This window comes from Enhydra lutris, unplaced genomic scaffold, assembly GCF_002288905.1.
Source record: "Enhydra lutris kenyoni isolate GAN:26980312 unplaced genomic scaffold, ASM228890v2 scaffoldscaffold77, whole genome shotgun sequence".
NCBI classification, from domain to species: Eukaryota; Metazoa; Chordata; class Mammalia; order Carnivora; family Mustelidae; genus Enhydra; species Enhydra lutris.
This window is the reverse complement of record NW_019154161.1, coordinates 1,620,407-1,636,457: the sequence shown is the minus strand read 5'-3', so window position 1 is coordinate 1,636,457 and position 16,051 is coordinate 1,620,407. Positions and strand designations below refer to the sequence as shown.

General features: G+C 50.6%; 2 protein-coding genes across 2 annotated transcripts; both read right to left on the bottom strand.

The window, feature by feature from the left end:
* Positions 1 to 1,388: 1,388 nt before the first annotated feature.
* On the bottom strand, positions 1,389 to 7,323 carry LOC111160641 (kallikrein-8-like). Its single transcript, XM_022523869.1, has 6 exons — positions 7,198 to 7,323; positions 6,693 to 6,770; positions 6,041 to 6,200; positions 5,625 to 5,884; positions 2,739 to 2,872; positions 1,389 to 1,544 (listed from the first exon to the last, which is right to left on the bottom strand). The coding sequence occupies exons 2-6, from the start codon at positions 6,760 to 6,762 to the stop codon at positions 1,389 to 1,391; spliced, it is 780 nt and encodes a 259-aa protein (XP_022379577.1). The 5' UTR covers positions 6,763 to 6,770; positions 7,198 to 7,323.
* Positions 7,324 to 8,804: 1,481 nt separating this feature from the next.
* Positions 8,805 to 14,407, bottom strand: LOC111160643 (kallikrein-9). Its single transcript, XM_022523872.1, has 5 exons — positions 14,365 to 14,407; positions 14,036 to 14,192; positions 10,887 to 11,152; positions 9,395 to 9,531; positions 8,805 to 8,957 (listed from the first exon to the last, which is right to left on the bottom strand). The coding sequence occupies exons 1-5, from the start codon at positions 14,405 to 14,407 to the stop codon at positions 8,805 to 8,807; spliced, it is 756 nt and encodes a 251-aa protein (XP_022379580.1).
* Positions 14,408 to 16,051: the final 1,644 nt, after the last annotated feature.

Sequence of the window (16,051 nt, the reverse complement as noted above, 5' to 3'; positions counted from 1 at the left end):
AAAGGATTGGTTTTGATTCAGTTGGATGGTGGTATAGGAGGGTTCCCATACTATTTAACCTATGTTGAAATTGTTTGTAGTAAAAATTCTAGAACAATTCTTTAGACTGAGATGACCCTTGAGTATATCTCCAGAAATGCTTCCAAAGTTCCAGGAGTTTACTATCAGACATGAAAGACGTCCTTAGGATTTCTAGTATTCAGGGACTTTCACTGAGGACAGAGACTGACGCAAGAGACGCTTCTTGCTCACCCACACAGCTGGTGGAGAACTGCCACGGCCCACAGCCCAGGACCGAGAGAGGTCTCCTGTCAGGTGACTCTAACTAGCTACTGATAGGATGCGACTGGTCACCTGACCAGAATGCAGTCAAACCATTGGCCATTCAGTAACCTATCGTGTGGTCGGTTGAAGGAGGACCATTGACCTGGACCAATTGGGTTCTCTTGCATGACAATATAATCTGGGAAATCCTGGGACAGTGATGTAGTTGGTGGTAGTTGAAGGTGAAGTTCGGAGGTGGTGAAGTAAGAGGAGAGAGACTGGAATAGCGCAAGAGGGAGCCAACACCTCGAAAATGCAGAAGCATGGAGGAGAGAAGGGCGTCAGAGAGTCAAATAAATGAGTTAGAAGTTTGGTAGCAAGAAAGGATTGAAACATAGGTGGAAAGAGAAGAGACAGAGGGGAGCCAGGATCCATCCTGTTGTGATTCATTAATATCCTTACAATAACTGCCCCCTCCACGCCCATCTTCCACAAGACTTCAAGCCTCTGTTCTGATGAAAACGCTCCTAAACCTCTTTTTCTCCACACTTCAGTTTGGACACCTGCAATGAAGTGACTTATTTCCTTCCACCAGACCAGATAATCTCTGAGCTGTGAGAAAGATTTCTGTTGCTCCTACGAAAAGAAATCTGTCGCTTAGAGTTTTGCGGGCGGCCAGTGTTCCATTTCTTCATCTGGGTGGTGGTTCCACGGGTGCATATTTAGGCTGCTCATGTATTTCCTGCCCCTCCCCTGCATATTTCATAATGGGGGAGGGAAACTCCCCCTCAAAGCTCAGAAGCACTTCGGCTGTCAGAAAAATGAAACAGAAGTTCTTTCAAATCTGTCTTTTGTAGGCCAGCCCATCGGACACTTGGAAATCCTTGTGTGTCTTCTCCCCTGAAATTAACCTCCCATTCCTCCAAGCCCTTCTAGAAAAAGGGGATCACTGCAGGCAGTGGTGATAGCCAGAGTGGCCATAGGGGTACTGGTCTATATAGACCTCCCAGCAAGGCGCAGACCCCCACCCTCCCATTCCTCCCGGCAGGGCCAAAGCACAGACAGGCAAGGAGCCAGGGTGGGTTTTGTGTTTTATTGAAGAGGGTCCAAAGCTTGTCCTAGAATCAACCCCTTCTGCCTATGGTCTTCTTGATCCAGTCCAAGTAGCGGCAAATGTTGGTGTAGACACCAGGTCTCTCAGGCCGCCCACAGGGGTCTGATCCCCAGGATGTGATGCCCTGGAGAACACCACCACACACCAGCGGACCCCCGGAATCTCCCTGGATGGGGAGAGTAGAATACTTTTACCTAGGACGCCCTGTGGAACCCAGCAGTTAATACTAGTTCTGTAGCATGATTGGTTCCCTCTAGCCAATAGGGATAAGAGCATTGTGCCCTTGGCCTAGTTGTGAGACAGAGGGGTGGGGCTTCATGTACAGGGACATGGACCGGATGTCCTAGGGCAATGGGGGACATCCTGACCAAGGAGGGAACAGAATGGTGTCTCAAAGATCCAATCCAGAAAGAAGACAGTGATGATTACATGGAAGGAACTGAGCTGATATCTCCATTGCTAGTCAATGGTGAAAAGATCTTTGAATCCAGTTAGGAAACATAGGAAGAGGGAGCAGAACTCTTGTGGATGCACGCATGCTCAGGTGCGCATGCGCGCGCGCAAGGGACAAAGGCAGCAGTCTTTTGAGAAGAGATCATTGCCTCTATGGAACCGAAACCATCCCGAAAGAGTAGATTTCATGGAAGGACACTGATGGAAAGGACTTCATTCCTGGTCAATGGGAAGAAAGCACTGAAGCATTGTCTTCAGAGACCAATCATTAGCAAAGGGGTGGGGCTTCCATGGGGGGGACGGCAAACCTGGGGGAGCCCTGTGGACCCAAACTGCAGTCAATATGAACAAGAGTGTTCTATCTATGGCAAATCCCAAGATTTGTTATCTTGGGTATGGGGAGCTCTTCGAGGGACCCATTAAAGTCAATGGCCCCATTCCCTAGCCAGTTGGCATGAGAACATTGCTCCCCAAGGGACCAATCATAGGAGAAGGCAGCCATGCTAGGGAACCCAGTCAGGTCCTAAAGAAAAGTGGCGGACTACCTAGTCAGTGGTAGAGTCTGTACAAAGGGCTGAGGAAAGAAGCAGGGGAGCTTGCATACCCTCTAGCCTCAGAGTCTTTTCCTCATGGATAACTCATCTTACCCCCTTATCCCCTCCCCTTTCTGCCCCCCATCCTGAAGACAAGGGTTTCCAGGAAAATGATAGCAACAATTCAACGTTCCTGAATCCTGTGCTGCACACCCTGCAGAGAGAGTGTGGCCTTCTCTGAACTTGCTCCCCACTCTAGAAATAGGAGTAACCTCTCTGGGTACTAACTCTTTGAGGTCACCCTGCTGCCAAACCTTGAGCTTCTACTGGGGGGTGAGGGACACGGGAAGAAGGGGGTTTCAGAAGTCACTCACCTGGCATGAGTCGGCCCCATTGCTGTCGCCTGCACAAATCATAGCATCTGTGACTTCCCCGGGGTAGACATCCTTACACTTCTTCTGGGGAAAGATTTCTACTTCTGCGCAGTTGAGGGTGTCAGGAAAATTCTCTGAGGGGGTAGAGGTTGTAAGTTCCCAGAGAGGGCAACCATTTTCCCCTCAATCCCTGTCTGGATCTAATCTCCCTTCTGTATATCCATGGCTGCCCAGGAGAGTTTTCTGACACATTTCACAGGACACATCACTTCTCACCACATTAAACAAAGCCATGGCCCCTGCTGTTTTCTTTCCAACATCTAAAGAAAGGCTGTTGGCCCCTACCTTCTATGTCTTGTCCAGTCATTTTCAAATTAAGTATCAGGTGATTGGGAGACATGGAGGTGCCCCCTTACGACAGTTCTGACCTTGTCTTTCCAATCTTCCCAAACCCAGACCACCAGGTCCCCAATTTCAGCTAAAGCCTTCTTCCAAATTCACCTCATCATAGAAGCCTTCCATGACCATTCTAATGAAGACACCACCCCTCCATCACTGCCTATCCTCTTACTCTCCATGATATTTCATTATAGCACTTAACTCTACCTAATAATTCATTTTATACGTATTTGTTTATTGTTTATTTTCTCACCTAACATGCAATTCCATAAGATAGAGACTTCAAACTGTAAAGCAGCTGGGGCATACCAGATGCTCACAAATAAATGAATTAATGACTAAAAGTGGAATTAATCATGTAAGGTACACCACAGGGAATATAGTCAATAATATTGTTACAACTTTGTATGGTGACAGATGGGAACTAGACTTATTGTGGTGATCAGTTTGCAGTGTATACAAATGTCCAATGATTATATTTACACACAAAACTAATAGAATGTTGTGGCAACTATACTTCAATTTAAAAAAAGAAAGAAAATGGAATTAATCTTTCTTATTACACTTTGAGCAATAGACTTGAGGGGGGAAAACTTCTATCTGGCACCTCTATGTTCCAGAAGCTGTATACTCACAATCTCATTGATTGTGAGAAGTCTGAACTCACAATAGCTTTTTGAAAGAGGGATGCAGAGACACCTGGGTGGCTCAGTTGGTTAAGCATCTGACTGTTTGTTTTGGCTCAGGTCATGGTCTCAGGGTCATAGGATCGAACCCCACATTGGGCTCTGAGCTGAGTGGGAGCCTGCCTGAGATTCTCTTTCTCCCTCTCCCGCTGTCCCTCCCCCTGCTCTCTTTCTCAAATAAATTGAGAAATCTTTTTTTTTTTAAGAAAGAGGGGTATGTTCATTTGCTCCATCATTCATTCATCCATGCATTCATTCAAAAAATATTTATCAAGCACCTACTATGTACTAGGAACCATCCTGAGCACTAGGAACACACAACGAAGAAAATAGATTTAAGAGCCCTTTTGGAGCTTAAAAATCTGTGATCTATCTATTACCTAAAATCTACGATCTAACCTTAAAAATCTATCATTTTGCAGATGAGGGAAATGGGACAAGAGATGGGAAGGGGCTTGCCCAGAGGAAAGGGCAGAGCCATGGTTTGAACTGACCTGATTCATGAGCAGTTGGGTTTCCACAGCATCCCACTGTCCCCTTAGAAGTAGGATTCCGACAGGCAGGGATCTGAATCCTGTCTTTGTTTGGAAAATCCTGGATTTCCTGGTGAATCACATGCCTCTCTGAGCTGAGCCTCAGTTCTCACTGTGAAGTAGGGTGAGGGTCTCCTGGACTCCAAAGTCCCAAAAGGAGGACCTCAACGGAGGTCAAGACTTTGGGTCCAGAGTGAGGAGGGGGCTGGAGACCTAGACTCTGGGTCTTGGGAGGGGAAGGGACTGGATTTCTGGTTGTGAAGGAAGAGAGTCTCTGGCACCAGGAATCATGGGTTCAAAAGGGAGAAGATGCTTAGGAGCTTTTTTTCTTGGGCCACTGAGGAGCCCACACATCCTAAGTCTGTTAAGAAGATTATAGAAAATCCTGTGCGAGGAAAGATTTCCTAACATGGTTATGAACCATAACATGGTTCTCTCCATCCATGAGATTGCCTGGGTGGCTCAGTTGGTTAAGCATCTTCTTTCGGCTCAGGCCATGATCCCAGGGTTCTGGAACTGAGCCCTGAGTTGGGAATCCCTGCTCAGTGAGGAGTCTCCTTCTCTCTCTCCCTCTGCTTCTCCCCCTGATCTCATACTCTCTCTCTTGTTGTCTCTCAAATAAATAAAATCTTAAAAAAAAGAAAAAGGGGGCGCCTGGGTGGCTCAGTGGGTTAAGCCTCTGCCTTCAGCTCAGGTCATGATCTCAGGGTCCTGGGATCGAGCCTCACATCAGGCTTTCTGCTCAGCAGTGAGCCTGCTTCCCCCTCTCTCTGCCTGCCTCTCTGCCTACTTGTGATCTCTCTCTCTGTCAAATAAATAAAAAAAATCTTGGAAAAAAAAAAAAGAAAGAAAAAGAACATGGTAGTCTCCACCATGAAGGAGGCATGCATTCTTTTTTTTTTTTTTTTAAGCTGAGTGTGGAGCCCAAGTTGAGGCCTGAAGTCAGGCTGTTGAGATCGACCTGAACTGAGATCAAGAGTCAGACACTGAACCAATGGAGCCACGCAGGCGCCCCAAGGAGGCATGCATCCTTTACCCACTCATTCACGCATCCATTTCTTGGGGAACCTGGTTTAACGATCTGTTATTTTGCTTCCTTTCTCCCACCACTCCTGTTAATATTCTGGCCTTCCAGGTTTCCAACATGGGCCATCTGTGCATCTCAACCACACAATCACTGTCCCTTCTCTATCTCCTTCTGGAGGCAAAGCTTTGCCAATGGCTTGAGGTCCACTGGGCTGGCCAGCTCCTCTGCTCCCTCCTACTACCTCGGGGGCTGGTGACAGTGCCCCAGCCCGAGATGGTGCACTTCTGGCCAACTTCAGGGCAGTGATCCGTCAGGCTGATGGGCTTCACTGTGGGCCCCAATGATGCCCGACCACGTAGTCGGATGAGCATGAGATCATGGCTGTGGTCTTCATTGCTGCCGTTGTAGCAGGGGTGTTGGATGGACTGAGCCACAGCCATTTCTTGCTCTGATCTGTCCTTATTCTTCAGGCTGTGATCCCCCAGGCGTACTGTGTACTTCCTGTAATGGTGGAGAGTAATTTGGGACCCAGGCAGGAGTCTGGGACCCCAGTCCCCTCCTCCCTTGGCCCTGTGCATTCAGAGGCGCAGTCTCCAGCTCTCTTCTTTCCCCCTATCCCCAGGTCCCAGCCCACCTCTGCCCCAGGCATCCACTCACTGTTTTTTACAGTGGGCTGCTGTAAGGACCCAGTTGTCATCGATGAGGACACCCCCGCATAGCAGCCGGATACCCTGGAACAAGGCTGTCTGCCAAGGCTGAGAATGGGGCTTACACTCCTGGCCGCCCAGCACCTTGGATTCCTGTGCCCTCAAGTGTCCTGCAGCAGGAGGGAGAGGGATTGGATCGTCACCCCCTAGGACAGGGCAGAGGCCAGGAAAACCCACTGTGGGTTCCAAAGGACATTGAGCAAGTTCTCCACCTGCCTCCTCACATGTCCACACCGGGACTGTGAGGCCCCCAGCTTGCACAGGCTGTCACACACAGAGGCACACGTTCACTCATTGATGCCCATGAGTCACACCGAGTCACACACCCGAGCATGCTTCCACATGTTCCCACATGCGTCTGCACGCCCTGTATACTGTGCATATCTGCACCCCTCAGCAAGCAGCCCTGCTGGCTTGGTGTGCTCCTGCGATATGCAGCATAACCTGACACACTCCTGCTCACTGCCATGTGTGCATGCCTCCATCCACCCAGGAAAGCCCAAAGGAGTTCCCACGTATGATAGCATGTTTCACATCTCCCCGCATGCCATCACCAGCACCTACCACGGCATTCCTACAGGCTCCCGCCAGGGCCCCCTCACCTGCCCAGGCTTCCAACAGCAAGAGCAGGAACATCCAGGTCCAGACCGCAGCAGGTGAGGGATGTCCCATGGTGCGATCTGGCAGAGGGAGAAGTCAGGGCTGAGAAATGAGGAGGGAGGAGCCCTAAATCCTAGGAGAAACTTGAAGTAAGGGAGCAGAGCATCTGGAGCCGTTCTTCTGGGTCCTGCAGGTGGAGGGGACTGGGGATCCAGCTTCTTAGGTCTGAGGGAAAAGGGACAGACCCCAGGTTTCTGAATCTGAGGAAAGGTGGTGGGGGCTGGATTCCTACATTCCCAGGAATGGGAGAGTTAAGAGTCCCAGACCCCTGGATCTGAAGGAAGAAGGAACTTGGAGTTAAAATTCCTAAGCCTTGGGGAGGAGGGTGCCACGGGCTAGATTCCTAAACCTTGAGGAAGACGGGGTCTGAGATTGGGGTTCCTGAGCCCTGGAGGAGCAGGGGTCCCCGGGGCCTGATGTCTGTGTCTAGGAACTTTGGCATCTCACCTTGCAGAATCCAGGGGGCGGGGTCACCGACTGATTCAGACCCAGAGGAAGAGGCCCCAATACTTCAGCTCTGTCTGCCTGGTACTAGGTTCTGGAGGCTTTTAACTGGGAATCCCCGCCTCCCGCTCCGCCTCCTCCCGCTCTGGAGCCGACAGAGCATCAGGGAACTGGAACCCTGTGTATGAGTGAGGAGGGGCTGAGGGGCTGAAAGGGAAACATTGAGGTGGGGGGTGGTGGCTAGGATCTGGAACTCCTCAGGCTTGGGAAAGAAGGACATCAGTGCTGTGACTTCTGGGCTTGAAACAGAAAGGGCCAGGGACCCAGACAGCTGGATCCGAGGGAAGAGGGGGCTGGGGACCTGAATTTGGGGTCCAGGGGAGGTAGGGGTTGGGGGGTCTGAACTCCTGGGTCTGAGGGAGTAGGGAGCTGGAACCCGGAATCCTGGGTCTTTAGAAGAGGGGGGCTGGGGACCTGCACTCTGGGTCTGGAGGAGGGGGCTGGGGGAAGAGAAACTGGGGGTCCAGAGCCCTGAATCGAGGGAAGGGAGGTTAGGTCTGGACTCCTGGACCTGGGACGGGAAGGAATGGGGTTCTGGGCTCCTGAATCCGACGGTGAATGGGGTTGGGACCCGAACTTTTGCGTCTGGGGTGGAGGGAGAATAGGCCTGAATTTTTGGTCTGAGGAAGAAGGGGGTTAGGGGCTAAATTCTTAAGTCTTTTTAGGAGTGACTTGGAGCCTGAGCTTTTGTGGGAGCAGGGGGTTGCTGCCACTAACTGGAAGTGGAAAAAAGGTGAGTCTTCTGAGGGCGGATCGGGCCCCGCCCGCTACCCCCTGAGAAGTTCGGGATCTGGGAAGGCAGGTTTGGGAGGCACCGTGACCTGGTTTCCCCTTCCCCTGGTGGCGACGGGACCAGCCCAAGCAGAACCCAGCGGCCTTGCTGCAATAGAGGCTGATGGAGACAGACTTTAGGCAGGACCTACGAGGAGTAAAGGGGGAGTTGCAGTACGGTGGCGGTTCCCTGTCTACCCACCGCCGCCCACCCGTTGTTTTTCCTTCATCCCACAACGCAGGCAGACGGAAGGCGCGGCGTTTATTGTAAAATCATCCATTGACTCTGGATGAATTGAGACCCTCCCTCAATTTCTCTCAGTCGGGTCCCCGCCAGGATTCAAACGCCCAGGGGCGCGGGCACAAGGGGCGGAGCCCGACCACGCCTCGGAGCCTTGTAGGGGAAGCTACAGCGCCCCTGACGTCACGGGGGCGGGCTCTCCCACGGAGGAGGCGGGGTTACAAGAGGTGGGGCCCAGAGGGGAAGTCTCATTGGGCAAAGTTCCGAGGGGAGGAGCTGTCTGCTGGAGGTGCTGCTGGCGCGGAGCCACAGGTGAAGCTGCTCTACGGGGTTGATGCCCGCTCCGGTGACATCACAGAGGCGGGGCTACAGGGCCGGTTGTGTCTCCCCGCTGCTTTCCGACGCGGTGGGCCCTGAGGGCTCGGAGCCTCAAGATCCGAGGCGTCTCGGGGCCACTGAGACCTCTGCGGCCGGAGTCCGGCTGTTTCCAGCTACCCTGAGCCCACCCTCCTCTCTTGATCGCCCAAGGCATGAGGGCTCAGTTGTCCTCCATGGTTTTTCGGATCCAGTCCACGTAGTGGCACACGCTGGTGTACACGGCGGGGTGCCAGGGTCTGGAGCAGGGCTCGGCACCCCCAGATACCACACCCGCCAGGGTCCCGTCGCAAACCAGGGGGCCCCCAGAGTCACCCTGTGAGCGGCAGAAGAGCAAAGAAACTGTTAAGCAGGTGTATTCATATTACACTGGCCACTTCCTCTCAGGAGGCCCCGTGTCCTCCTCTCTCGACACCTTGGCCTCTAGGCATCTAGGCGACTAGTCCCTCCTGCCTCAGACCCAGGAGTATGAGCTCATAGCCCTCACCTCACCCCTACACTTAGCACTCTGGGATCCTAGTCCCCTCTTCCCCCGAAGGACTTAAAGTCTGTATTCCCAGGCCTCTCCTTTAGATTCTGGAGTCCAGGCCTCCAGGAATCCTGGCCCCAGTCCCATCCTCTCCCAGAACCCAAGTGTCCTGGGTCCCTCCGTGCTTTCATCCATGAATTCTGGGGGCCCCCAACTCCGTAATTCCCTAGGACCCAGGAATCCGGCAGAATATCCATTCCGCTCCTTCCCAGAGTAGCTCTCACCTGGCAGGAGCCCCGGCCCCCCTCCCAGAGGCCGGCACAGAGCATACTGTCCGAGATGTGGCCGGGATATGCCCAACGGCAGAGGTTGTGATCCAGGATGCTGATGTTGGCACACTGTAGCGTCAGTGGGTACTGCACTGTTAGCAAAAGAGATCCACCCATAGTATCAACAGCTGTGACCATCACACTCAGCAGTCCCTCCACCCAGACCCTGGGACCCACAGAGTTGCAGCAGAAGACTCTCAAAGATAGAAACAAGAGACAGTGACAGAGAGAATCATACTGTGAAAGAGAAACAGATGGTTGAGGAGAGGGGGAGAGCCAAAGAGAGAAACAGGGAAACAGAAAGATGCAGAGAGCCAAGAGCCAAGAAGAGATACATACATGACGCACAGAGAAAAATAGAGACCATGGCAGCAGATAGACCTCTTAAGGGGAAAGAGATTCCCAGAGGAAGCATGAAGAAAGAGAAAAGAGAAAGAAACAGGCCCTGAGATGCCAAGGGAGAGGGCAGTGAGAAAGACAGGAGACGTTCATGGTCATTGACAGAGATAGAAATAAAGACTTAAGAGATAGGAGACACAGACAGGGAGAAACAGCATATAGAAAACAGAGATGGTTACAGATAGGCATAGACCCACGTGTATAATCCAGGGGCACAGATCACAGATTCAGGTGGGCTTGACAGGCAAATAGAAATGGGTGGAGAGGGGGAACCTAGGTGGCTCAGTCAGTTAAACGGCTCCCTTAGACTCAGATCATGATCCCGGGGTCCTAGGATGGAGTCCCACATCGGGCTCCCTGCAGAGCTTCTCCCTTTGCCTCTGCCTGCTGCTCCCCTGCTTGTGCTCACTCCCTCTCTGTCTGTCAAATAAATAAATAAAATCTTAAAAAAAAAAAAAAAAGTGGGTGAAGGGGACCAGGCAGACACAGCAGCCAGTAGGGGGCACTGTAGCGGCCCAGAAAACCCACATCTGGTCTGAAGGCGGCAACCTCCGCTGATTCTGCCCCATGGTCCGTGTTTGGGGAATGTGGGTCTTGCATTGTCAGCTCTTTGGATTTTCCCAGTAACTGCAGAAATTTGGCTTTTATGTAAAATCTCTCAAACTCAAAGTATTTTTTCAAGGCATTTTGAAAGCCAGGACTGATGTGGGAGGCTCAGTGAGGCTAATGGGTGGCTAATTTGTGACTCTGAGAGACTCAGGCCTCATTTCAATTCTATGAAGTCTGTATTTTCATATTTAAATATCTCTGAAATCAGGGCGTGTCTTCCAGCAAATGGAGTCATACAAGGATTCACGGGAACTGTATCCCCTATTCTTAGTGGTTGTAAATAATGCATCTTGTAACTTATAGCATCTTGGATTTTTTCCTTATCTATCTATCTATCCATCTATCTATCTATCAGATGAAAAGACAGAGACAGAGAAATAGGGGGGATTCAGACCCTCAGCATGATCCACAAGGGATTGAGTTGTGGGCAAGGCTGTACCCTTAGGACTGGACACAGCCCCCCAGCCTGAGATGAGGCACTGGGTGCCTGGGGAGACGCAGGTCTGGCTGAGGTTGAGGGGTTGCACAGCAGGTCCCAGGTGTGCCTTCCTGGGCAGACGGATCAGCATGATGTCATCACTGTGGTCGTGAGCCCTGAGGTCCTTGTTGAACCCAGGGTGGGGGAAGAAGTCCGTGGCCCGGAACAGTTGCTCTGGACCCTCCCATTGCCAGAGGTGGTGCTCCCCAAGGCGGACCCACAGATACCTGTTGGGACAGGCCTCAGAGGTCAAGCTGGGTGTCCACCAGGGTGATAGGTGCTCCACAAGCCACACGCTCTCTCTGGGGCCCTGTCATTTCTGTATGACCCAGAGTGCTGTGTGATTTTAAGCAAGGCACACACCCTCTCTGGGCTTCAGCTTCTCACTCCAATGCTTTGTGTGCCTCTACCTTTGTAGCTTTCTCCTAAAGGCTCACACCCCTTCCTAGTCCCATACTAAGTAAACCACCTTCCTTCCTGCTCCACCTGGAGCCTTGATGGTGACCTGGGTCCCCTGGAACGATGCAAGCACATGGGGGCTCCACCTACCACACAAGAACAGCCCCACCCCCCACCCCTACAGGTCTGGTGGCTTCTGTGGGGAGTGGCTCTGTGTGTGTGTGTGTGTATGTTTGTGTGTGCATGGAGGGGGATGAGAAATGGAAAATCCCCAAGTTTGGGGTCATCCATGGCCTCAGGCTTTTCTTGTCAGCCATATCCCTCACCCTCAATGCATGTCTTCCTGAGACCCGACTCAAGCTCTCAGTCCACTTGTTCTGCTCTGGGTCCCTGCCCTGGACAGCTGGGGGCTCTCTGGGGATGTGCATGTCCATTCCTTAGCTTCTGACCTCTGACCTTAGGGACCAGGCTTATGACTAAGAATTCAGGATTTGAAGAGTATGAGACATTATTTCTATCTCTGTCTCCTCATTGCCTGGGCTCCATATCTGGAAAACAGTCTTCCCCAACTTGTTCTCAAGCCTGAATCTTTTCTACCTCTATATCTCTGCTTCTCTCCTTAGTCTTTGGAGCTGAAATCTGAGTATTCTAGCCTTCTGTACAGACCTAAGCTGAAAGAGGTCCTGTCATGGAGCAATGCATGATGGGAAATTCCCACACAGCATTCTGGGCTTCATCCCTGGAGGGAAAAACATCACAGCAAGATGGGCTACCCCTTTCCAGAGGTAATATAGAAATTCAGGATTTCTGCATCAGGTAGATTCTAAGATTCTAACACCCTAGGAATCCACGATTCTAGAATTCTATGTCCTAGAATGTTATGAATCCAACATTCTATGAGACTGATGCGCTGCCTACTGCACTAAGGAGGCAGGTATAAATCCAATATTCTAACATTCTAGATTTCTCTAGGTCAAAAGCCTGGTTTTAAAATTATCTGAATGAAATCAAGGACCTAAAGAGCCTGGAATTCTAGTATTCTGGGACTATAAAATGGACTTCATCAATCTAGAATTCTATAGTTCTTTTTAAAAATGTATTTATTAAAGATTTTATTTATTCATTTATTTGTCAGAGAGAGAGAGGGAGAGAGGGAGAGCGACAGGCAGAGGGAGAAGCAGGCTCCCTGTCTAGCAAGGACCCTGACACGGGACTCGATCCCAGGACCCCAGAATCATGACCTGAGCCAAAGGCAGATGCTCAATCAACTGAGCCGCTCAACTATCCCTAGAATTCTGTAATTCTATGATTTTGGAAATTCAAGAAACTGGGTTCAAATAGTTTGAGACTCTAGAATTCTCTCAATTTAAATTTTAGGGATTTTAAGAATCTGGAATGATAGCTTTCTAAGATTTAAGATTCTAAGATTTGTTTAATTCACCAGATTCAAGACATTTATGCATATAAACTTCTAGAATTCTATTGATTCAAGATTCTAGAATTCTGCAAGTGACAGTATTCTAGGATACTGTGAATCAAAAATTCTAGGACCATGAGCTTCTATATTCAACGGACCTAGCTAGGATACCGAGCCTAAGATTCTAGGGTTGTGCTCTCCCATACAACTATTGAGTATTTGACATGTGACGAGTCCAAACTGAGACATGCCATATGTGTAAAATGCACATCTGATTTCGGAAGTGTAGTAGTAAACAAAAAGACTGATCTATATCATTCATAAGTATTTAAAAATGGATTGCATATTAAAATAATGGTTTGACCATGACAGACTCTTGACTCTGGGAAACAGACTGAGGGTTATGGAAACGAGGGAGGGAGTTGGGGGAGGGGTAACTGGGTGATGGGCATTAAAGAGGGCACATGAGCTGGTGAGCACTGGGCGTTATATGCAACCAATGATCATTGAACATTACATCAAAAACGAATGATGTACTATATGTTGGCTAACTGGATTTAAATTTAAAAAATTAAAAGAAAATAAAATAATGGTTTGAGTGTGTCAAATTAAATCTATTATTAAAATTAATGTTAATCCTTTTTTTTTAAACTATTGTAATATGTCTATTAGAAAATTTAAACTTGGGGCGTCTGGGTGGCTCACTGGGTTAAGTGTCTGCCTTTGGCTCAGGTCATGATCCCAGGGTCCTGGGATTGCCCAGGGTTCCCTGCTTGGGTTGGGAGTCTGCTTCTACCTCTGCCCTCCCCCAACTCGTGCACACACACATTCTCTCTCTCCCCATCACTCTGCTGTCTCAAATAAATAAATAAAATCTTAAAAAAAAAAGAAAATTTAAACTTAACTATGTGGCTGGAGATATATACCCACAGAGCTGCCCTGCTCTAGACTCCTAAGACCAGTCTGAGTCTCAATCCCAGAATTCACTGAAACTGATGTTGAATCTCACAGATCTGAGATTTTAGGAGTTCATGACTGGATTTTTCTGGGTCTGAGCCTAGGTTTCTAAGAGTTTTGAATTTTAGACTCTAATAATCAGATTATTTGGGACTCTGGAATTTGGAGGGTCAACTCTAATTCTAAGAGTTGAACTTTTGGAAACAGAAATGAAGGCCAAATCCTTCCCAACCACAGTTCCCTCCCTCCTCTACTGAAGGCCCCTTGCCCCCCCCACCCCTCCCTTACCTTCAGCACTGCCCCTCTCCCTCACCCCAGTGGTGCCCTGGTCACTCACGGCTTGTGGCAGTGGGCAGCTGTGAGCAGCCAGCGGTCACTGATGAGGGAAGCCCCGCAGAACAGGTGGGTGAGGTAGAAGAGCCCGGCCTGCCAGGGCTGCGAGTTGGGGCGGCATTCCTCAGCCCCGATGGCTCGGGTGTCTGCCCAGCCATGCCCTGGGGTGGGGTGGAGGCAAAGGGGTCAATGACAAGCATGGTAAGAGGGCTGGGGGAGACCTGCTAGATGCCTCACCAGGAAGGACCTGAAGTCTGGCAGGTCAAGGGCAAGCTGGCTGGTGGGGGTACCGGGACCATGGAGAGGCAGCAGGATGGACGGCTGGAGCCTCACCTGCCAGGAGAGAAAACAGAGCACAGACGAATCCCAGCCTCATGACCTTGGGGCGCCTGGGTCTTGAGCATGTGTTCAGGCTGCCAGCCGTGCTTCTTGAAGGTAAGCCATGCCATCTCCTTCCTCCTCTCTGGGGCCGCCCTGGTGATTAATCGGGGTTGGGAAACGTCCCAGGAGAAGGGGGAAGCCCTGGGGCCTTGACTGGGGGCCTTGGAAATGGAGGCAATGCAGGAGAATCCCCCCCCCCCCACACCAGCCAGATGAGCTGGTGGCCTGCTGGGCCAGGGATGAGCTGAATGAGGGAGGAGCCCTGGGATGTGGAGTCTTCCTGAGATCTCCAGAGAGGGGAACCCTCATTCCCATGATGTCAGGATTCAGGACCTGGATGCAGGATATTCTGGGGTCTGGAAGAGGAAGACGGAGAGAGGGGTGCCTGGGTGGCTCAGTGGGTTAAGCCTCTGCCTTCGGCTCAGGTCATGATCTCAGGGTCCTGGGATTGAGCCCCTCGTCGGGCTCTCTGCTTCCCCCTCTCTCTCTGCCTACCTCTCTGCCTGCTTGTGATCTCTGTCTGCCAAATAAATGAATAAAATTAAAAAAAAAAAAAACAAGGAAGGAAGGAAGGAAGAGGGAGAGAAAGGTGATCCCTAAGGCTGGGTCCTGAAATGGAAGCAGATTTATCTTGAATGAAGCTGTGGTGAGCTAGGACCAGTGCCTGGGGCAGGCTGGAGGGATACGTAGGAGGACCCCCTTCCCCCCCCACCCACACAAAAGCAGGTGAGGATTGGGAGAAAGAACAGAGACTCAGTAGGAAGGCAGGCCGTATTGGGCAAGACAGGGAAAGAGAGCAAATTAAGAAAAGAGAGAAGGACAGAGGTACAGAAGGATTCAGGGTGAGGGAAGGAGAGAGAGGGAAAGACACAGACTGAGCAAGCCAGAGACCACAAGAAGCCACGCATGGGTGCACCCCCTACAGAGCCCTCCCTGTTCTGGGCATTTGGGCCCCTTCCTGCAAGGAAAAAGGCCTCTCCTAGAAGGTTGAGGAAATATGGTCCCAACTGGATTGACTCACTCTTGTCATAAACTACCCTACGCCTTTCTTCATAACCTTATCAGCAAGACCCACGTGCCCAGCCTGCCTGGAACTAAGCACTTTCCTTTTTTCTTAACACCACCAGATCTGGGCCAAGTTCTGAGAACATTGCCCTCTTTTTTTCATCTCCTCCCCTCCACTGTCCCCATCAGTCCATCCCACCTGCCTCTCTCCCCATCCCTCCTCCTCATCAGGTAGGCAGACCTGCAGGGCCAAGCCCAGATATGATTCAACTCTATGTCCCCAGATCACCCATTTGGGGCTGAGCTCTCAGGAGGCCTCAGGAGATGTTAATTAAATGAGTGAATGTCTTTCTCCATATTCTTTTCCTGGTACACTCCTACTCGTCCTTCAAGATTCAACCTAAATGCACCCTCCTCCAGGAGGTCTCTTCTGATTTCTCAAGGAAGAATGCATCTTTTCCTCCCCTGGACACTCACAGGCTCCTCCACTTTCTATTGCTGTAAACCTGATTATCACTCTGGGTCTGGGCTCCCCTGGAATGTGTCACTTGGTTTAGAGCATGGACTCTGAAACTGGACCACCTGGGTCCAGATCTCAGTGCTGGCCATTACGAAGTGTGTGACTTTGGGCAAG

What these genes read in the sequence shown, in the direction of transcription:
- LOC111160641 (XM_022523869.1), bottom strand. Translation starts at nt 6,762, where the DNA reads ATGGGACATCCCTCACCTGCTGCGGTCTGGACCTGGATGTTCCTGCTC. An exon ending in GCTGTTGGAAGCCTGGGCAG is followed by an intron (nt 6,201 to 6,692) that starts GTGAGGGGGCCC and finishes CTCCTGCTGCAG; the next exon opens with GACACTTGAGGGCACAGGAA. An exon ending in ATGGGGCCGACTCATGCCAG is followed by an intron (nt 1,545 to 2,738) that starts GTGAGTGACTTC and finishes CTCCCCATCCAG; the next exon opens with GGAGATTCCGGGGGTCCGCT.
- LOC111160643 (XM_022523872.1), bottom strand. Translation starts at nt 14,407, where the DNA reads ATGAGGCTGGGATTCGTCTGTGCTCTGTTTTCTCTCCTGGCAG. An exon ending in TCTGTTTTCTCTCCTGGCAG is followed by an intron (nt 14,193 to 14,364) that starts GTGAGGCTCCAG and finishes ACCCCACCCCAG; the next exon opens with GGCATGGCTGGGCAGACACC. An exon ending in GGGGCCGGGGCTCCTGCCAG is followed by an intron (nt 8,958 to 9,394) that starts GTGAGAGCTACT and finishes TGCCGCTCACAG; the next exon opens with GGTGACTCTGGGGGCCCCCT.